We start from the raw sequence: 22184 nt of genomic DNA, 5'->3' as shown, positions 1-22184 counted from the left end.
AGAGAGAATGGTGCAGCAATGAAGGAATGAAAACCCCAAATCCCTGTAAATGTTCATTAAAACTATTAAAATTTAATAATAAAAAAAGAGGGACTGGAATCTATCAGCTGCTCAGTGGGTGAAGGATGGACAATCTCCTCTCCGCCTGTGTGATTTACAGCCTCTAAAAACCTGACCTCCCAGCCAGGAAATGGTTCCTACTCAACAGCATGCAACAAGCTTCTGAAAGAATTTCATATAGATTTCCATTTGGTTTTGATAATCCAATAGCAAAGAAGTTTCATCTACACAGAAACACTACACAGTAAGATATAGCCTATTACAACAACACCAGCTTTCCTCTAAGTTCAAGAACTGCTAAAATGGCAATGCAGTAAGTAAAACATTGAAAACCTTTTTTAGATTTGAGAGGGGGCCATATTCAGCAGGTTGCCCGATAAAGTCTAGCTCTTGTTCTAAAAACACCCAAACTAATCAGCCTGCCAATGCTTGTAGGTGACGCTGAATAACTATTTTTGCTGTTTTCATCTTAAAAGATCTCTGTCCAGCAGACTAAAATGTTTGTTTTATAATTGCCCACTGAACTATGACAGTATGTTTCCAGATGGTGCCCTTCCTTCAACCTGCACACAATCTCTCCTTGTTCGTAGCTATTCAACCTCCTGCTGATCCCACTACTCCCACCCCTATTTAAGGCTACAGAGAGGAAATCCTAAGGAGGAGATTTCTCCCGCCTCCCTAGTCTCTAGCAATTTTTTTGGTGACGTAATATGTGGGCTGAACTCAGTCTACTGCGAAGGAGAGGGAATCACACTATTCAAGGGTACTGTATACACAGTCTGGGTCAGCTGCAGCTGGTTACTGCGTTTCTCCATGTGGCAGGCAGAGCAAAGCCACAGCGCGTTCTCTGCTGGAGTCAAGACAGCCCACAGACCAGAACTTCCACCCCACTATTTAAAATTACATAGGTGGCTTGTCAGATTCAATTGATTAGTACTCTCAGAAGAAAAAGAAGTTCCTTATTACGGCTTGGATTCAACGGTCCAAAACAAAAATGCAGTTGCCATCAGAGGCACAGATGAACGATCCACAACACTGACTTTTAAAAATCAGGAAAAAGGGCAGCAAGTTTCTGGATTTACTTTTACCAACCAACATAAAAAGGTATTTCAAGGTTTCTTGTATTTTTATTTAAAATACTATGAATGTTGACATACATTGATTATTTTACATGTGTAGCTGAAATTGTCAAAGGTCTTACAAGACAAAGAATTCTGGGGCATTCTATAAAGTTTTAACTGTACAGTTCATCTGTTTTCACTAAGTACTTTATGAAGTTAAGGCTTCTATTATTTGTGGTCCTGACTTAGTGATATTTGTTGTATAATTATAGATTAATGCATATATGCTGGGTTTCAAAAGACAAGTGCTTTAAAAACACTAGAAAGAAATGTTAACAAGTAACAAATTCCATGTATTTGGTTTATATAGCATGCTTATTGAAAAGAAAAAGATAGAAATAAAATAGAACTGTAAGTATACTATCACACATTACTACTGTATACTACACATTCCTACAATATATTGCTTAAGACTCATATATACCGCTGGATTTCTCACAGTATAAAAATAACTGGACAGCTTTGCAGAAAATCTTACACAAGATTTAAAACACAAGTACGGTCTTCCTTGCTATGACTCAAAATTATCTAAGTTTCATACCTAACAGTAATTTAATTAAAGAAACAGAAATGAAAATTGCTACAAAGCTAGAATTATTTATAAAAGCCAACATTCAAAACCCCAAGCCTTTCTTCTATATTAGTACTGAGTAGAATATAAAATGACAAAGTATAATGTAAATATTTAACATTAACAATAGGAAAGATTAAGAATCAAGAAAACTTAGGAACGAAATTAAAAGACAAAAATGTGTATTCTCTTTTAGATAGAAACATTTTTTATAGTCATTCTCAATAGTCTATCTGAAGGCTTTGTCTAATATTATTACAAGAATTACTAAAAATAAGACTGCTAGTTGCCAATAGTAAGTTTTAACGCCAAAGGCACTTTCTGTTGGTTTTGAAATCTCCTGGTCTTTTAAAAATTAAAGATACTAATGGGAAGAATTTAACAAGCAAATAGTGGTCAAGCTGAGTTTTGGTTTTGGGAATTTTTTTTTAGCTTTTGTTTTCTTCAAAGATTCAAAACTTCCTTGTGTGGCTAAAATACTGGGAAGATCTTTGTTAACCACATTTTACAAGAAATTCTGGTAACATTTCCAAGCAACACTAGACCTAAAAAACTTGTCATCTCTCTTTTGTCATTACTTGCTATGAAAAGTAGAGAACCTCACTAAAACCTCATTTTTTACTGACTCTCTAGGCAATCATTTAAAACCCAAATAACACATATAACTACCTCTCTCTTTTAAAATTCTCTTCAGGGGATTAGGGTGTTCTCAAGTGTCCTTCCAGAACATATTTCACAATCTACAAGTTCTTTATCTAAGGTTTCTCTCCTCAATCAATGCCTCAAACATGTAAATTCATTGCTTCATGCCGTTTTCAGAGCATGACACAGCCAGTAAATGCCTCTCTATGAGTTCACCATCTGAAAGGAAGTAAATCCGGACTTTTATTTCTTCTACTAGCTGGCAAGAGAGCAGCTCTGAAGAAAAACAGTACCAATAAAATTAACCCAGTGCATGGAAAACATTGCTCCCCTCCCTAAAAACAACCAACCAGAGATGTAGATTTACACTTAGCATATTATAACTAATTTAGAACATTCTCTTGGGGCCTAGGAAAGTTTTAACCTATACAGAAAGGTTTTATGAGGTAACACAGATTTATGGATCTTTCCCTTTTAAAAACGGAAAATATGTGGGAAAATATTAAATAAGAGAATGTTTTGAGAAAATGCAACAGTAAATGTAGTTTTTAAAGCAACTCTTTTCTCAATATCTGAATTTAAGAGGGCCATTGCATTTTGATGAAAACTAAGTGACGTAACTGTTGGTCTCCTAGTTAAAAATGTGGCTCTTTGCACTGGTTAAGGAACAACGAAGCCTTTGCTTTTACAAGGATAAAGGAGTTACACTTAATAAAAAAAATAATGAAACTTTCTGTTTCTTCCTCTACATAGTAACCTAGAATTGATTTTCCTAAGACAGGTAATCAATGCTTTATCTTAGTCTTATAGTAGCTACTGGGAACTATAATAAGAGGGGCAGAACACAAAACAAAGCTATTGTTATCTTCATTTAGATCACAATTTCACAAACTAGTTTCTTCACAGCAACAATGATGTGAAATTACATCAAAAAACTTCTGTGGGTATGATCTTAGGTGTTCTCTAAAAATCTACACCTGGTATTAACACAAGCTGCTTCAATTAGAAAAGCAGTAGTTCCTAAAACTATTTTGTAAAAATACGAAAGATGATGTATTTTGACACACCTAGAATTTTTACATCCATCCATCCATCCATCCATCCATCCATCCATCCATCCATATATTTGAACGAATGACATCCATTCATAATATTTCTGAATTTCCCTTGCTTTTGTAGTTTACTTCACAGCATATTAAGGGAATTTATAATCTCAGTGTTCCCATTTTAGTATTAAAGTTAAATTAGTGGATTTAAGCACTGGATGAGCTAGCTTTGCAGGAGAAATGCTGCATGTTCACCCAGAAGTTTCATTTTGCCATCTCCACATTGAATGGACCATAAATATAAACTGAAAAACGCAAACACATTGCTGCCAAGTCGGACTGGGCTCATAGCTGACCCTCCAGTGGGTTTTTAGAGACTATAAATTGCACAGAAGGAAACTACTCATGTTTTTCTCTTAAAAAGACAAGTTTAAAACCTGTTTACAGTAACAATAATTCTTGTGCAGTAAAAGTCCTTAGAAGTAGAGGGGTAAAAGATGATTCTTGGGCCTCCTTTCCCTACCACATTCAGAAGGGAAAGGACAAAGCATAAAAACCTGCAGACACTCATCTATCAGGAATGCTAGCATGCTCATCCTCTCCATCCTGATTAAGCTGATAAAAGGAAAATCATTCAACATTCCACTCATTCTTTGCCTTTATTTCATTTTTATATGTGTTTTGAAAACATTACGATACTTCTTTGAAAATACCAAAAATGAAGACTTAGAGTTTTAGAAAGCAGCGAGTCTTTAGGACGATTTCTGGAGGGCCCACATTTCATTGTCACAGCCTGTACTTTGGGGAATGGCTATCACCAGCTGTGGTCAAGTCAGTTCTGACTCACAGGGACCCCAGGACTACAGCTGCGCCTCAGAGGACTCCCCGAAGACTGTGTGTTTAGAATTAGATTCCCACACCTTTCTTCTGACGTGTCGGTGGGTGGACTCAAATCTTCAATCTATAGGCTAGCACCTCAAGGTGTCAAACATTTCCACCAGCCAGGGATTCTAAATCCCAAATGAAATTATGTACAAGAGGAAAGGAATGGCAACAACAGCCAAAAAACAATGAGATGTAAAAGTGATGCAAATAAATTCTAATAGAAAAGAATCCACAATATTTCTGCATAATTAAGTAATCAACTCATTGCCATTGAATCAGAACCCACTCACAGCTGACCCTTCAGTGGGCTTTCAGGGGCTGTAAACTGCAAGGGAGGAGGAAGACTGTCTACCAGCCTTCTGGGGAGCGGCAGATGGATTTGAACTGCCTATCTTTTGGGTGGCAGCACAACTCTCTTACCGAGTAGGTCGTGAAAGGCTCCCTAAATAAGTAACAGGTCAATATAAGATGATATAAGACAGCAAAAGGAAGTGAAAAGATAACACAAACTTATGACTCCTCTGAGGTGATGACATGACTTGATTAAAAAAAGAAAAAAATTACAAGTCTAGAAAAAGCTATGAGTACAGGATTTTAACCCTTTGTGTGTTCTGGCTTATCTAGGATGTTATTCATTTGCAAAAAGGACTAGTATTTACAGTGTGGTAAGTGCAATTAAATATTAGGAACTGTCACGATGCAGGTGATAGGAAACTGGCTAGAGTATGTTGCTGCATGATAATAAAGAACCTGTACTCCAGAATCCTTTTTTCTTGTTTTTAAATTTTATTGATTTAATGTCAAAAGGGCTTTAAAACAGTGTCTGACACTTAAAAGGCATCCAGTTAAACATTACTGTTACTAAGGAGACCTAGTGGTAATGCTTGATGTGTTGGGCTACTAACTGAAAGGTCAGCTGTTCAAAACCACCAGCCTCCCATTGGAAGGAAAATGTACAGCCTTGGAAAAAATATGGCAAGGTGCAGGGGTCAGAACTGACGTGACAGCGGTGGCTTGGTTTAATTTTGGTTATTACTGATAGTAACTCAAACACACTGTCATCATGTCAGAAACTACCCACAGTTGACCCTCCTTGGTGTCCACGGCTGTAAACGGCACAGGAGGCGGCTGCCCATCTTTTTTCTGCAGGGCGGTTGGTGGGTGCCAAGGCACCGGAGAGACCTTTATGTTAGCAGTGCACCTCCCTAAGACATGTCCGTGAATAACCAGGGACCTGGCCTCTTAATCCAAGAACAAAACTTGGGTGGAAAATTGGATAGAAAAGTTTTGACAGAGTATCTGCTCAAAAAGTAGCAGATAGGAAATTTTTAAGAGTGGGAAGGTGGGGCTATAATGTAGTGGCCTGCCAATGAACCTGACTGACAAGAGTTTACCCATTCTACTGCTTCTAAGCTCGTGGGAAGCAAAGGAAGATGCTTTAATCCTTCTAACTAGTCTTAGATGTTTCCTCAAGGGGGTAGGGAAATATGTACTTTTAAAGGACAAAGATCTCTCCTTTCCATAGTAAGAATGAAACATTCCACATTCACATTTCAGCATATCTTATATGTACCACTGCTATCAACACTGACTGAAGAGCCAGGGAACCTGAGTTGTTGGTCCAGCTATGGGGTGATCTATTTGTGTGGTCTCGGCATCATCAATAATGGAGCTCTGGTGGCATAGTTCATACAGCACTGTCAAGCCAAAGGCTGTGCCTCTCTGGTAGTTCAAATCCACCAACTACACTGCAAAAGGTGGGCAATTCCTTCCTGCGTAATTTACAACCTTGAAAACTATGGAGCGTCAGCAATGAGTTGGTTCTAACTTGACAGCAACAATTATTGTTTTTTTTAAGCCCTGTTAGTACCAAGTGGCTTTTTTAACATAATAGCACTTGCCAATCATAGGCAGTTTCTTTCCTTGGTAATAGTGATGGGAAATTAATGTCTTTTCAACACACAATTCATCACCATCTCAAGTTACCTCTTGAATCATATATAAGCTTTGAGCATTATGACTACGGTTGTGTTGTTGTGTGCATTGCAGAGTTTCAACTGACCCATAGCTGACCTTCCTGCAGGACTTCAGAGGCAGTTAATCGCATGGAGGCGTCTGCCCATCCTTCTCCTGCGGAGCCACTGGTGGCCTTAAACCACGGGCCTTTGGGATCTACAGCTGAGCTTCTTGCCACTAAACCACCAAAGCCCTGTGATTATGTTTAGGAAACAGTTTAATTCACAACAATGCGTGTGATCATTCTATCTTTCTAAACCTTATCATTTATCTCAAAAGAAGATACTACTAGAAAATAAATCACCTGATGATAAAACCTTCTGGTTTAGTGTCAGTTTAAACGATGTGTTTATATGACTAATAAAAAAAGGATACTTATAGATGACCAAATTAGTTGAAAATATACAATGCAAACCTTGACTAGTTTAAAAAAATCATATTGCAGGAATGTTTTAGCAACAGTGTGTAATATTTTCAGTCTCAGGATAGTGAGCGTTTTGAATTATTAGGGATCCTTCAGACACAAGGGTCACTTGTTAATGCAAGAAAAAGCATCAGAAGAGGTGGGAGATGGGAAAGCTAGCTTTTGAAACCAATGTTTGAACAAATGCCACAACACTATAACCTTGAATTTAATTAATAAAATTAATCCCCGTATACTTTATTAAAACCAATAACTAATCAATTTTTATAAGAGTATTTCAAAGAGTAATACTAACTATTTTTACTTTTCCCTTCATTAACTTGTTTCTCTCAAGACGCTGTTGTACAACCTCATTTCGAAATGAAGGCTTTTCTCTGGACCCTAGGTGTGTTCTTCATGCTAATGGGCACTCAACACTGCAGAGGAGGACAGTTAAAAATGAAAAAAATATCCCAGAGGAGATACCCTCGTGCAGCAGATGGTAAAGAGGAAGTAAAGAAATGTGCGTACACATTCTTGGTACCTGAACAGAAAATTACAGGGCCCATCTGTGTCAACACCAAAGGGCAAGATGCAGGTACCATTAAAGACATGATCACCAAGATGGACCTAGAGAACCTGAAGGACGTGCTCTCCAGGCAGAAGCGGGAGATAGATGTCCTGCAGCTGGTGGTCGATGTGGACGGGAACATTGTGAATGAAGTGAAGCTGCTGAGGAAAGAGAGCCGTAACATGAACTCTCGTGTGACTCAACTCTACATGCAACTCTTACATGAGATTATCCGTAAGAGGGATAATTCCCTTGAACTGTCCCAGTTGGAGAACAAAATCCTCAACATCACCACAGAAATGTTGAAGATGGCCACAAGGTACAAGGAACTAGAGGTGAAATACGCATCCTTGACTGATCTCGTCAATAATCAGTCTGTGATGATCACTTTGTTGGAGGAACAGTGCTTGAGGCTATTTTCCCGACAAGACACCCATGTATCTCCTCCTCTTGTCCAGGTGGTGCCACAACATATTCCCAACAGCCATCAGTACACTCCTGGTCTGCTGGGAGGCAATGAGATACAGAGGGATCCAGGGTATCCCCGAGATTTAATGCCGCCACCTGATCTGGCAACTTCTCCCACCAAAAGTCCTTTCAAGGTACCACCAGTAACTTTCATCAATGAAGGTGAGTTGCCCCTTACTACTAAAAATGCAAGCATTAGGTTGACAGACTTTGTTATTTATAAGAATACTTTTTCAATTGTAACTACACCTTCTCTCCTAGCCCAGAGCCTCTCAATCAAAGCAAACCAAAACCAAAGACATTGTTACTGAGTAGATTCCAACTCACAGAAACATTCTAGGACAGAGTAGAAACACCTGTAGGGATTTCAAGGCTATTCCATCTTTATGGAAACAGACCATCTTTCTCCTGAAGGGCACTGGTGAGTTCCAGCGGCCCACTTTCTGGTTCGCAGCTGAGTGCCTAACTTCTGTGATAACAGGTTCCTACGGAGTCACTATGAGTTGGAATCCTCTTGAAGGCAGTGCATTTTGAGGCTCTCATCTTGTTATGAGATGTCAAGTCAGAACCAACTCATGGCTAATCTTCCAGCAGGTTTTCAGAGGCTGCAAACCACACAGGAGGAGAATGCCCAACTTTCTCCCAAGGTGGCAGCTGGTGCATTCAAACCACCTGCTGGCAGGTTGGCAGTTCAACTTCTTACTCATTAGGCCTCCAGAGTTCCCTTTCTGAGGCTCTTGTAGTTTATAAGTTCTTCTGAGGAAAAAAGCAGTCTCCTTTCCAAATTAAACTAAATGACTATCTCTGAGATAGGAGTGAGGCCCTGACCCACTCGTAACCCATGAGCACAGCCCTTTACCCATTCTGTCCTCAGAGGTCCTCACTGGCTGCTCAGTAAACTTTTAATTTATAGTCATCCTCCTCACAAAAAGAACTCAAAATTGTTTTCATTCTCCATCAGCCTCTAATGACACTTACTGCAGGGATTTTAAAACCTGAGGTTACTTGATGCTTCCTATCTGTAAAGCTTCTGCACTATCCTGATGCCTTCCTCTTCTCAGCCTTGGAAAGAAAGTCATTCCCTCCTTTTTATCAAGGCTAAAGAAACTACGATTTATATCTCACCCCCAAATCAGTCAGTCTTTACTATGATAAAAAACAAAGCAAAATACTCTTTTGATCCCAAGACACCTACCTCTACTTTCGTTCTTTTCTCTCTTCATTTATTCACTATCAGGAATTGATCCAGGAATTCACAATATCAAGGTAACTGTTTCTTTCAGTAAGTTCACTGCTACCTTTTTAAAATCAGTATTTTATAATTGCTGTGCTGATTTTCCCCATAAACCATTCTCCTGGAGCCTTTAAAAGCTGATTTGCTTCCTTATAAAACTTCCTGGTGTCAAGTCGGTTCTCATTCATACTGATGCTGGTGACTGCCCATCTTTCTCCCTAGAAGTGGCTGCTGGACACAACTGCTGACATTGTCAGCAGCCAGACAATTTATACGCTATGCCACCAGAGCTTCTTAAGAGTGGAGGGAAAGGACTCAAATGCCCAAAAGTTTGTGGTTTTGTTGGGAGTTTTTAAAAAATATAAAGATATTCAGACATAGTTCATTCACTAGTGAATGTGCAGGACTTGAAACTTTACATGAATTATGACGTAACTTTAAACAAGAATCACTACCAACAAAAACAAAGTCCAGAAACAAATCCATCAAGTAGGTATATCTCTCTACAGCAGTAGACACTACTAACTACTCAGATATATCTCTGCTTTCCTGGGCTTTTGCATTATACTCTTTCGATTCTTTTTACTTCTCTATGTCTTTCCTTCTATGTCTTAATTAGAGTCCTTGGGTGGAGTAAATGGTTAAAAGCCTGGCTACGAATTGAATGGCTGGTGGTTTGAATCCACTCCAAAACAATTAGAAGACCTGGTAATCTCCCTCCCAACCCCCTGGCATTTAATGTTTTATATTCTATCTGTTTCAAAGAATATCTACCATATATTCTTCTTTTTATGTTTTAAATACTAGTTAATTTACAAAATTCAAATCTTCTGAATGCTTAGACACACTCAAAACTGCACGGGTCACAGTTCCACTCTGACACAAACGGGTCATCTTAAGCTAGAACTGTCTTGATAAGCAACTGGTTTGGACTTTTCTTTTTGTTAGTTTATGCTTTAAGAAGGCTTTCTTAAGTTATTCTGCTTTGAGGTCTTGCTCACCTTCCCCAAGGCTCCAGGTATAGAGTTCTCCCTACTGAGACCACCTTTGCATTTGGATATGCTAACACTATGTCATATGTTGCTGCTGCTTCTACCTTCCCCCTACCCCCTGCCTGTAAATTTAGCACATTCCAAGGCTTTCCTCAAATGCTGCTGCTCTTGAGACAGAACTGACTCACAGCTGACCCTACCATGGGTTTTCAGAGGCTGTATAGTATAGGAGGATGCTGCCCCACCTTTCTCTGGTAAAGCAGCGGTGGATTCAAACCATTGTTTCTTGAACTGGCAGCACAACTCCTTACCACTAGGCCACGAGACTTTAATGTGGTATCTCTTCAGATTAAAACAAATACATAGTCTTTTCCGCAAACTTCTGGTCATACTTTGAACATGTTGCCCATGTCCTATTATAATGACACTCCTTGTTTGCTTGAATAAATGCTTCTGAAGGACAGCCACTTTTCCATTTGCCCCATCCCAAGCATCTCACCGGGGCCACTGTGCCAGTGTGTGACACCACAAGAAATGAACTAGTAACTCAATTCTAAAACAAACTTTCCCCAAAACGTCTATTTTTCTTTTTCTAATTATTTTAAAATACATATTTATCAAAACAAATGTAGACGATACAAATAAACATTTTTAAAAGCTGCACTCAATATTCAATCACTCAGAAATAAACAGTTAATATTTTGTGATAACCTTAAAAGTTGTTCATTCCTGTCTTTCCCCCTTCAAAATTCTTATAAATATGGTAATCGACATTCTTGTAACTCTCTAAATTCACCTATGACTATATCCATATAGCAAATAAAATAAATCAAAGCATTAATATACCCTTTTGCTATCTCTATTTTGATGTAAGCTACTATCCACATCAGAATTAGGTGGGCTGATCTTTGATATTTCCCCTGTGCCCCACACTCCAAACCCAAAGCCATCGAGTCTGATTCATAGCAGGCCTCCCCATGAGGGTTTGGAGGCTAGAATCTTCACAAGTGGAGAGGGTCTAGCAGGTGGGTAGCAGTGAAACATGTTACTATGTTGTTTTGTGTCATCGAGTGGGAAGTAACACATAGGTGACCCTCCAGCAGGTTTTCAGAGGCAATAAATTTCAAAGGAGGACACTGTCCATAATTCTCTCTAGAGCCAACAGTTGGATTCAAACTGTGTGCCTTTGAATTGACAGGGAAGCTCCTTATTAAGCCACCAAAACTCCCTAAACTTATCAGTTCCATTTATATTCTTTTCAGCCTCTCGTGTGCATATGTATGCATTTTAATTTGGAGCCAGGCCTCTAACTCAGATGCAAATTATCTATGACAGTAGCTGGAGGATAAGCTTCCTGGACAGGGGAGGGGATTGAAAAAACACTTGAGTCTCAGTTCCTTCAACTGTAAAGTGAGGATAAAAATAGTCTTTATTTCAAGAGTTTAAGACTCAAAAAGTACTTAGAATAGTGCCTGCCACATGGTCAGTATTCACATGTTAGCTCTTACTAAAAAAAAATTAAAAAATCACCTAACAGCCTGCCAACTGGTCTAATTCCAACTTCTCTCTCCATCAAATTGGATGGCCACAGATTCATCTTCTTAAATTACCATTTTGATCACATCACACTTCTGCTCAGCAGTTCCACATTGTGAACTGAACAAGTCCAAACTACTTTGACTATGTAATGAATAATGTGCCCTTCAGAAGAGTCAAGCCACTTCTTGAGCTTTTCTTTCACTAATCTGCTTCACAAAAAACATCTGCTCTAATAAAACGAATTCACTCCTTGTCTCCTAAATATTTCCCACATCTTCTGCTTATCCAACAACAAAGCTTAGACAAAATGCAGCTCGCCTCTCCTCACCGAGACACCCTCAGGCCAGACACCCTGCTCCTCTCACCAACACCTCCGTGCTCTTTAATATGGGTACAACAGCCCTTATTTCTTGAAAAATCAATTCTCTTTACACATACATAAAGCATTTACACACACAACTGAATAAGAGGCCCTCCAACAGGATTATAAACTCCCAGGGATTGTATCTTACATGCAGGTGCTGAATAAGTATTAATCTGAGGATCCATTTTTATAGCTTTTTCAAGCTGTCATTCCAATGACCTTCATAAAAACACTTTAAGACAATATATAGTTTCAGAACAATGCTACTTACTGTTCTAACACTCAGAAGTAACAAGTTGTTGTTTTTTTGTGCTGCTGAGTCGGCTACTGCTCCTAGAGACCCTGTGAACAAAGGCTCCAAATCCTGCCCTATTGAGCCAACCTCACCGTTTCTGACACATCTGACAGCATTGCCACAGTCACTGTATCAATCCATCTCATCCAAGGTCTTCCTCTCCTGCGCTGTCCCTCCATCCTTCCAAGCATGATGAGCTTCTTCAAGAACTAGTCCCTCCTGACAACATGGCCCAAGTAAATGAGACTGAGTTTCAAAATCATTGCCTTTAAGCAGCAGCTTGGTTTCTTGGTTTCACTCTCTCCAGAAAAGACTTTTGTTCTGTTGGCAGTCGATGGTAATGTTCAATACTCTTCTCCAGCACCACAATTCAAAGGCACTGATGATTGTTCTGTCATCCTTAGTCACTACTCTCAGATGCATAGCAGGTAACTGAAAAGACCACAGCCTGGAAAAGGTGCACCTTTGTCTCGAGACTGACACTGTTGCTCTTTAGCACTCTGGAGAGGTCTCTGACAGTGTATATTCCCAAGGCAATTTGTCTTTTGATTTCCTGACTACTGCTCCACAAGAGAAGGATAAGCAATCTCTTCCCATGCAATTTACTGTCCCTGAATATCCACTGGAGGGTCAGCTATGGGTCAGCTTCAACTCCATGGCAAACAACCAAAACAACTCAATCAGTCTCATTTTGTAGAAGTTATTTCTCAGATCATTCTCTCTCACTGGTGTTAAGTCAGAACCGCCTCAGAAAGCCCGTAAATCACATGGGGAAGATAAATGCCCATCTTTCTCTTGTGAAGCAGCTAGTGGGTCTGAACAGACGGCCTCTGGGTTGGCTGCAAAACTGCTTACTATTAAGCCACCAGAGCTCTCTTTATGGTCATTAGTTTATAAATATATCAATTATCACGGCTTCTAAAATTGATAATACTAAATACCTAGCTAAGACTTGGAATCTGGATAAAATATTCCACAGTGACCATCTCCATACTTTTAATTCCATACCACATTAGCTTTAAAGAAAATTCACACACCTTATTTTTAAGTTATGCACACAGACTGCTGTACGAACAAATTATATACATCAAAAGAATATATAAAAATGAAAAAAAATTATACAAGTTGTAAGAGTTAATTTTTTCTTTCTATAACCACTGGATCTATGGTAACTGCAGTCAAGAAACAAAAAAGATGTACTGCACTAAACAAGCCAGCTGCCAAGGATCCCTTTAAAATGTTCAAGAGTTGTTGTTTATATGCCATCAAGTCCACTATGACTCTAATAACCCTATGAACAATGGCTCTGAACCTCGCCCTATTCTGAAGCAACCTGGCTCTGACACGTCTGACGCCACAGTCACTGTGTCAATCCATCTCATCCAGGGTCTTCCTCTCCTGTGTTGACCCTCTACTCTTCCAAGCATGGTGTCCTTCTCCAAGGACCAGTCCCTCCTGGTAACATGCCCAAAGTTTCAAAATCCTTTCTGCCAAGGAGCAATCTAGTTTCACTTTTCCCAGGACAGATTTATTCTTTTGGCAGATCATGGTATGTTTTCAGTACCACAATTCAAAGGTATTGATTCTTCTGTCATCCTTGGTCACTCTCCCTATTCAGATGCACAGCAAACAACTGAGAAAACCATGGCCTGGGTCAGGCACACCTTAGTCTCTTTTATCGTTTATAAGATAAAAGAAGACACAGGCCATCCCACCCCCCCACCCTTGGGGAACTCCTTTTATATTGGATCAGGGCTCTGAGCTGCGTAAAGGTGCTGTGTTCTACTGTCATCTTCTACAAACATTTGGCTGATCACACCATGGAGGAAGATTACATCAGTACCTAACTGCCAAATTGCTGAGAATCATGACCCAGCTAAGCTATTCTATCCAAACCTCATGCCTAACATTAACTCAAAATAGGTGGTACAAATCCGCCAGCTACTCTGCCAGAGAAGGACGGGCAATCACCTCCTGAGAGATTTACAGCCTCTGCAAACCAGCTGGAGGGTCAGCTGTAAGTTGGTACAGACTCAATAGCACACAATGACAACGTACAAAACTTCATGGAAGATGACGATTATTCAGTTTAAGAAAAGGTTAATGAAATCCCTATTTTAAAAGAAAAAATATTTCATAATGGTCCTTTTAGTCATCGTGGAAAAATTCCTGAGTCAACTGTTATTCCCCCCACCCCCCCATAATATGCAAAGTAATCTGCTAACATGAGATCCTTAGAAATGCAGCACTTTTGCTGGCTTGAATTCACCATGGCTCCACAGAAGAAAGATGGCAGGTCTCCTGTGTGATTGACAGCCTCCTGAAAACCCACTAAAGGGTCAACCGAGTCAGTTATGACTTGACAGCAGAATCTGTCAAGGTCTGGGGTTTTTCTGTTATTAAGCAATATTTTTTATGGTATAGAGAAGACACTTAAGTATGAATGATTAATATTCTAATTCTCGATGAGAAAAAGATATACAAGGAATAGTGAATATCTCTGCCAAAACCAACAGTTTACAGTAGGCTAAGAAAGGTTAAAAGAATTTTTTTTTAAAATAAGTCTAAGTAATATTAAATTTTAATATTTACTATTATCTTTACTGAGAAGAAGAAAGTAGATAAAAGTACTGCTCATGTTATCCATATGTTCTGGGAAGGGATTTCAAGGAAGTTTTCCTAAGAATTTCTATCAACTATTTAGCAGGCATCCAACTTGCAAACATGGAACTCACTATAAAATGAATTGAACACAATCTTAAATTTCCATAAACTTAAGACTTAACAAATAAAAGCTGGATTCAGAAAATCTATAATCCTCCAATTTGCTTAACCATCTGAGTGCCTGTTAAACCACTGCCTTCACCTGGATTCTGGTACATAACTTGATCAGATATAGTGACCTGCCTAGAAGATGCTTCATGTCTGTCAATTGTTACAGAAGTAGACTCTCACACATCCTTCTCCCTTAGAGGGATTGGTGGGTTCAAACTGCTAACCTTTTGGTTAGTAGCCTAATATTTAAGTATTCAGGCCATGAGGGCTCCCTGAGAGTGTAATAAATAGCAAAAAAAGGAGTCAAGCTCTATGAAATAAATGGTATTCTGCAAAAATCTACCAAATTCTATAACTTTAGCATTCTGAATATTTTATAGTCACTCAAATAATGTAATAAAAGCTCAAGTATATTCTAATATGAATAACCAAGCGCTCCTTTGTCTCCATACTCTGCATTATGCTTCCTGTGTGGCCCTGACCGAACTCCTTACACCCTCACTGACCTACCGCTTTCTCAAGCATTAAAACTCAGCACGGATGCCTGCTTCTTCCCTGTACTCCTTGGTTAGTTCTAGTGGTCTCACATGTCTTGCTCCATCAGAGCACTTGTAACAATACAGTGAATAACTGCTTCACCAGCCTCTTTCCCCATCTCCTGCGTGACTCAAAGACTATTTCTCTGTTCTCTGAATTGAATAGCATTTTTATTCTATTAAGATATGCAGATATTTTTTTAAAGAATAATGAAGAAATTCTGGAAACCACTGTGACTATCAAGAACCATTTAGTTCAACAAGTATCTTGAGTGCTTAAGTGGACTCAAACTGTGAACACAACAATGAAAAAAAACAATCCTTGCCACTAGGGAGTCCCACAAATAAACAAATGAACATGTTACTACGCATAACACAAAATAATCTAATATGGACTAGATTAAGTGGAGTCGCAGTCTACTTTTATTTCCATTTCACTCCCACAAGGGAAATGACATTCCTTCCTTGACTTGGCTGCAATGTAGCTTTCCATACAGTTAAGATGTTCATATGGAATTGATTTTTTTTAAAAAATGGTATCAGTAAAAGAAAGAAGCTAAACATATGGGACTTTCCCAAATTTTGTGCCACAAGTAACTAACTAGCTAAAATAAGCTGTTATTTTCAAGGCATAATATTATAGAACATTCTATTATTCCATGACAATACTACCTAACTAGCATAGAAAAAGGATGTACATTTTTTTTTATAAGCCACATAAATTTTATTAACAAAAATATATTCCCTGGGAACTAGTATGTGTTAAGGTCAGTAATAAAAGAATTAACAGTTACGGGTGATGCTTACTGACTTTAAAAAAAATATGTGCCAAGGGCTCAAAATATTTAAATTAAAAAATTAAAATGGTAAATGATTTAAAAATGGTAAACCGGTGATTTTAATGGCGGTGGTTGTTGATGGGTGCTGCTGTGTGAGCTCCGACTCACAGGGACTACACCTCGCCTGATCTCACAATCTCTGCTGCAGTCCTCACAATCTCTGCTGCTGTGTGTATACCCTTGTTCTAGTCACATCAGGTTGAGGAGGGACATCATTTTTTCACAGACCTTCTACTTTCCTAAACGTGATGTTTTTAGATAGGCACTGGCCCCTCCTGATGCCCAAGGTATGTGACACCCAGTCTCAACCTCTTTGTTCATGAGGAGCTCTCTGGAGGAACTTACTTCAGCACTGATTTTTTTTGTTCTTCTGGCTCTCTGTGGTATATTTAACATTCTTCACCAACACAATTTGAATGCATCAGCTTTTTAACTTGTGGCCAGGTTGAAAAACTCAAAATATCATTTTTATAACAGTCCTGTTCAATCTCAAAACCTATCTAGGGAACTTGGCAGACTCATCAATAACTTTAAAAACAAAGGAAACAAATTCGTAACAAAATTTCAGCACTGAACTCAATGATATGCAAAATATGCTAATCCACTATAGCTCAATCAAGTTAATCCAGGAATGCAAGTTTAGGTTACCATCCAAAATAGGAGAGGAGGAGAACTAATGCCCTCGAGCTGTCGTGTTGGAGAAGAGTACTAAATAAACTGTGGACTGCCAGGAGAACAAACGGATTCGACCTAGAGAGGTTGAAACTAGGCTGCTCCTTGGAGGCAAGGATTCTGACACTTTGACATACTTTGGGCATGTTACAAGCAGAGACCAATCCTTAGATAAAGACATCATGGTTGGAAGGGTAGAGAGACAGAGTAAGAGAGGAAGAATCTCGATGAGATGGTTTGACTCAGTGATTGGGGTAAATGAGGGTAAGTTTGTCAGAGATAGTAAAGTTGGCACAGGACAGAGCGGGTTTCAGGGTTACTGTACATCGGGTCACTATGAGTCACAAGCGACTCATGGCACACAAGAATAACAACAACAAGTGCTATTTGCATAAAGTAGTAGAAATAGTAGAAAAAGAATCATTACTATATTTACTTAAACATAGGTACTATAAGTAGTCACAAAGGAAACTAAAGCCTGATACAATTAAAAAAATCCAACTTTCTATGTGTACGTATATGAACAAGGCCTAATAAGACATGAGTAATCACTACTATTATTTTTAGTTTACCAAACTTTTCTAAAAGGTTGCTGAATACAGTGACTAAAGATTGGTAATGATAAAGAAATACTACACAAAGAATCATGATAAAACTGCAGCTCTTTCATATTACTTTTCTCAGTAATCAATGCTATTTTAAACTACAGGACCATTCAAAGACTGTCAACATGCAAAAGATGCTGGGCATTCAGTAAGTGGGATTTATATGATTAAACCGGAGAGGAGCAGTGGACCAGTGCAGTTATGGTGTGAGAACAATTTGGATCCGGGGGGTTGGACTGTTATTCAGAAAAGAACAGACGGCTCTGTCAACTTCTTCAGAAACTGGGAAAACTATAAGGTAAAACAATCGCTCCAATTTGGGGGTAATCAAGCAAATGGTTTTTGCAAAGTGGTAATTCTATACAATAAACAAGACATTGTTAAAGATGACAATGTAGTTTTAATTATTTATATTTATAAAATTAATATATTTGGCTATCTATAAAGGCAAAATTAACATGTAAAAAGGAAAATGTAAGATATACTTTACAGTGACACTTTGCAGAGATTACTTTTAATTCCATTTTCTAAGGAAAGAGATTTCTTTGTTATCTATGTATTTGATGGCAGTTATCCTCAGTGTATTTAAGTAGTAACATAAAATACAGGTCTTTGAGAAAATTACCCAGACATTGGTGACCTTGGAAAAATCATTTACACCTATGCTTTCATGTAGCACTAGAATCATACAACACCTATTTTGGAAAGGTAAAGAACTGGTCTTTGCTATGAATTTTAATGTTCACCATGTGCACTTTATGAGCAGAAAATACTGTCACAATTTAAGGATGGCAAATGCAGAAAATTAAAGATTCTTAAAACTTTCACACTAGAAATCAAATTGATTAAAAATGTATTTTAGCTAAGGTTTCTAGTTTAATAAGAAAATGGTTTCCTTTTACTTTATTTATATTTTCTGGATGATCAGTTCTCCAAATAAAATGGTAAAGTACTATACAATTACTCATTTATAGGAGAAATCTTATTAGAGCTATAAACTGGGAAATGTATAAACTCATCCAAATTGTATCAATTTCTGAATATACACAAATTAGAAGGGGGACGTTCAACATAGTCTCCTTGAAGATACATCTAAAGTATTAAAATTACATTTATCACATCTTATTCTTTGCTTTCTACCTGCAAATATACTTAGTATGAGTCAATTTATTTGCTAAGACAAAATAACTTGTGCTTATTTTTTAAATAACACATTTCAAAATTTTCAGGGGGGAAACTTTGCTGATACTACTTTTTCTTTATTCTTTGACTTCTTATACAGGTAAAGAAGATAAACTGTCTTAAATGAGATATTAGTACTATATACATTTTATCTCTGGATAGTCTTTTTTGTTCAGCTATGATGTGGATAGTATCCAGATCCAGGTACTTTAATGAAGGGGGGGAAAAATAGCGCTGGATATGAGAGAGACCAGAAATCTTTTTAAGTTGGGGTTCAGTGACCAATGCTTTTAGTGGAAAACAAATTTCATTCTCTTTTGCTTTTGTCCTATTGTTAAGTTTTAAGGATAATCTAAGCAAATTCTATTAATTAAAGTAAAACAAAGCAAGGTTACTATGTATGACTTATAATGACCATGTGACCAACTAGTAAAGCAGCTTACATCACTGCTTAAATGATCAATATCTGAATGCTATCTCATGCTTAAAACATATATAAAAATGCTTAATTTCTATATTCATTTTTATGTTCATGATCACTGTTAACAGAAAGGGTTTGGAAATATTGATGGAGAATACTGGCTTGGACTGGAAAATATCTACATGCTTAGTAATCAAGATAATTACAAGTTGCTGATTGAATTAGAAGACTGGAGTGATAAAAAAGTCTATGCAGAATATAGCAGCTTTCGTCTGGAACCTGAAAGTGAATTCTACAGACTCCGTCTGGGAACGTACCAGGGAAATGCAGGGGATTCTTTGATGTGGCATAACGGCAAACAATTCACAACACTGGACAGAGATAAAGACATGTATGCGGGTGAGTAAGAAAAACTAACTGCTAACAGTGTTGTTTTTATAGCTGTGAAAAAAATCTTGAGCTGTAAGGCTTACACTCTTGTGAAAAGGAGAGATAATGATATAAGTGGTGATCTGTATTCCAGGAAAAGATAAAACCACATGGGGGAAAACAACAGGATGTGCATCGGGGTGTGAGTTAAGTGCTATATTAGGGGAGGCCAGGAAAGGAGATCTGGAAAAGAAACACAAATATAGACTTGAAGCCATGCCATTAGATACATGGGATAATGAGGAAGCAGCATTTCTGAGCAAGTTCTTACATATCTCTCCAGTCTCTCTCTGCCTTTCACACATATATTGTTTACATTTTATTTACCCTAAAATGAAATCCACTTAAAAAAAAAAAAACCACCAATACACAGAAATAAGTATGAACAAAGGAAAGCGAAAAAGGCAAGAGATTTTTCAAGCAGCTAATAGTTAAGCAACAGCAACAGAGGACATGAAGAAACAAAATTTGGAAGAAAAATTAAAATTAAATGTTTTTTCAAAGGTAGGATACATTTTCTGTAGTTTGTTGTCCTGTGGTTGTATTTAGGATACACTTTCATTTTGCCATTTGTACTTTTTTCCCCCCTGAAGGAAACTGTGCCCACTTTCATAAAGGAGGTTGGTGGTACAACGCCTGCGCTCACTCCAACCTAAATGGAGTGTGGTACAGAGGTGGCCATTACCGCAGCAAGCACCAAGACGGCATCTTCTGGGCTGAATACAGAGGCGGGTCCTACTCCTTGAGAGCAGTTCGGATGATGATCAAGCCAATTGACTGAGAAAGAACAGTCTCCAATTTAAGATGACACAGAACTTTCTATTTTCTGGTTCTTAAAAATGTCAGTATTACATGTGTATTATTTCACACAATTTTTACTTCTGCAGATAAAGGGTTTTTTGAAATGAATTTTACTATAACATAAAAGGAAATCTATGAAATGCTGCTTCATTTCCCCCCTCAATGCACTGCACAAGTCATTTGTGTCCATGCCCTAGGTATTCTAAAAATGATATTGACTAAATTCTGGCAGAGTTTGTCTCTAAAATGTAAATATTTGATGCAATGTAAAACAAATATTAACTTTATTTTAAATCAAAATTGAACACATGTTCTGAATACCTAATAGTTTATTTAAAAACTTTTAAGACTGCTTGAACTTCCAAAGGGAAGATATTTTTTTAAAATTTCAACCACGCAGCACATTTTATTTATAAAATTACAGACAAGAAATTAGAGAGAAAACTCTAGTTTTGCCAAGAAAAAAATACACTTTGCATTGAATAAAAATTGTTTCAAGTTTAATTTGTGCCTTTCATTTTAAATTTTATTTCTGGGTAATCTATCCTACCCTGATATTTTTAAGTAGTTAAGTGACCTACTGCATAAAATATACCATTTTTTTTTAAAAATCAGAAAATGCACAAATAATGCAAGCATTTTTAATAAAAAAAGACTAACCACTTGCTCAAGATGATCTTTAAGTAATGTGAAGTCTAGAAAATACCGCTATTGTTAAGGTTCAGAGTATTGAGGAGGGAGCTGTAGTGGTGTGGTCCACAGGGAGCTGCACTGCTAACCCAAACTCTGGGCTTCTCTGGGTGTTCCAAAAAACCACCAGCAGCTCCACAGAAAAAAGATGGGTCATCTCCTCCCAGGATTGAGTTATAGCCTCGGAAACCCTATGGAGGAGGCTCAGCTATGAGTTATTTAATTCCAAGATTACTACTATTGTTGTTATGTGCCATCGAGCTGCCTGTGACTCAATAGAAACCCTATGTACAACAGCCCTAAACCCTGATCTATTCTGTGCCAATCTTTTTTTTTTTGTAACTGCATATTTTTTTTAATGTGATTTAAGTGAATGTTTACAGAGCTCACTGTTCTTGGGGTATATTCCAAGCAATGGAATAGCTGGTCATATTCCTGTGCCAATCTTATCATCTCTGACACACCTACCCCCATTACTCCAGTCGATAAATCAATCCATCTCATCAAGGGTCTTCCTCTCTTGAGCTCTCCCTTCACCCTCCCAAGCATAACATCCCTCTCCAAGGACCAGTCCTGTCTTGCAACATGTCCAAAGTATGTCAGATCAAACTTTAGAATTCTTGTCTCCAAGGAACAGCCTGGTCTCACCCTCACTAGGATGAACCTGTCCTCCTAGCAGTCCATGATATACTCAAATATTCTCTTCCAGCACCACTGATCAAAGACATCAATTCTCCTTCTATCATCCCTAGTCATTGCCCAGCTTTCTGATGCATAGCAAGTAACTGCAAAGACTATGGCCTGGATCGGGTGCACCTTAGTCTCCAGACCAACATCATTGCTCTTCAGTACTTTGGGGAAGTCTTTGACAGCAAACTTTCCCAATGCAATTTGTCTTTTAATTTGCTAACTGCTGGTATCAAGAGTACTGATTGTGGAGCCAAGCAAACTAAAGCTGTGAACAATCTCAATTTCTTCACCATCCATCATTATGCTGCCAATCGACCCAGTGGTGATAATCTTTGTT

The 22184-nt window shown here is 38.1% G+C and overlaps 2 protein-coding genes across 3 annotated transcripts in view; one reads left to right on the top strand and one right to left on the bottom strand.

The window, feature by feature from the left end:
* Positions 1-22184, bottom strand: part of RALGPS2 (Ral GEF with PH domain and SH3 binding motif 2) — a 79969-nt gene that overhangs the window by 32878 nt on the left and 24907 nt on the right. For both annotated transcript variants that reach the window (XM_006887719.1, XM_006887720.1), the window contains exons 8-9: positions 13142-13148; positions 7927-7960 (exon numbers count right to left, since the gene is read on the bottom strand). In XM_006887719.1, coding sequence (XP_006887781.1) covers positions 7927-7960; positions 13142-13148 — 41 coding nt within the window. The remainder of the gene's footprint in view (positions 1-7926; positions 7961-13141; positions 13149-22184) is intronic.
* Positions 881-20968, top strand: ANGPTL1 (angiopoietin-like 1). Its single transcript, XM_006887718.1, has 5 exons — positions 881-1164; positions 7100-7945; positions 17739-17932; positions 19366-19636; positions 20260-20968. Exons 2-5 carry the CDS (start codon positions 7126-7128, stop codon positions 20445-20447), a joined length of 1473 nt encoding a protein of 490 aa, XP_006887780.1. The 5' UTR covers positions 881-1164; positions 7100-7125; the 3' UTR covers positions 20448-20968.

This window comes from Elephantulus edwardii, unplaced genomic scaffold, assembly GCF_000299155.1.
Source record: "Elephantulus edwardii isolate Elephantulus edwardi_28Jun2011 unplaced genomic scaffold, EleEdw1.0 scaffold00061, whole genome shotgun sequence".
In the NCBI taxonomy this organism is placed as follows: domain Eukaryota; kingdom Metazoa; phylum Chordata; class Mammalia; order Macroscelidea; family Macroscelididae; genus Elephantulus; species Elephantulus edwardii.
Note: the sequence above shows the minus strand (reverse complement) of the source record. Positions and strands in the feature narration are given on the sequence as shown.

Excerpts from the sequence above, each read along its gene's own strand:
- ANGPTL1 (XM_006887718.1), top strand. The coding sequence starts at position 7,126 with ATGAAGGCTTTTCTCTGGACCCTAGGTGTGTTCTTCATGCTAATGGGC. Across the intron at positions 17,933-19,365 it reads GAAACTGGGAAAACTATAAG|AAAGGGTTTGGAAATATTGA; the intron begins GTAAAACAATCG and ends CACTGTTAACAG. Across the intron at positions 19,637-20,259 it reads AGATAAAGACATGTATGCGG|GAAACTGTGCCCACTTTCAT; the intron begins GTGAGTAAGAAA and ends TCCCCCCTGAAG.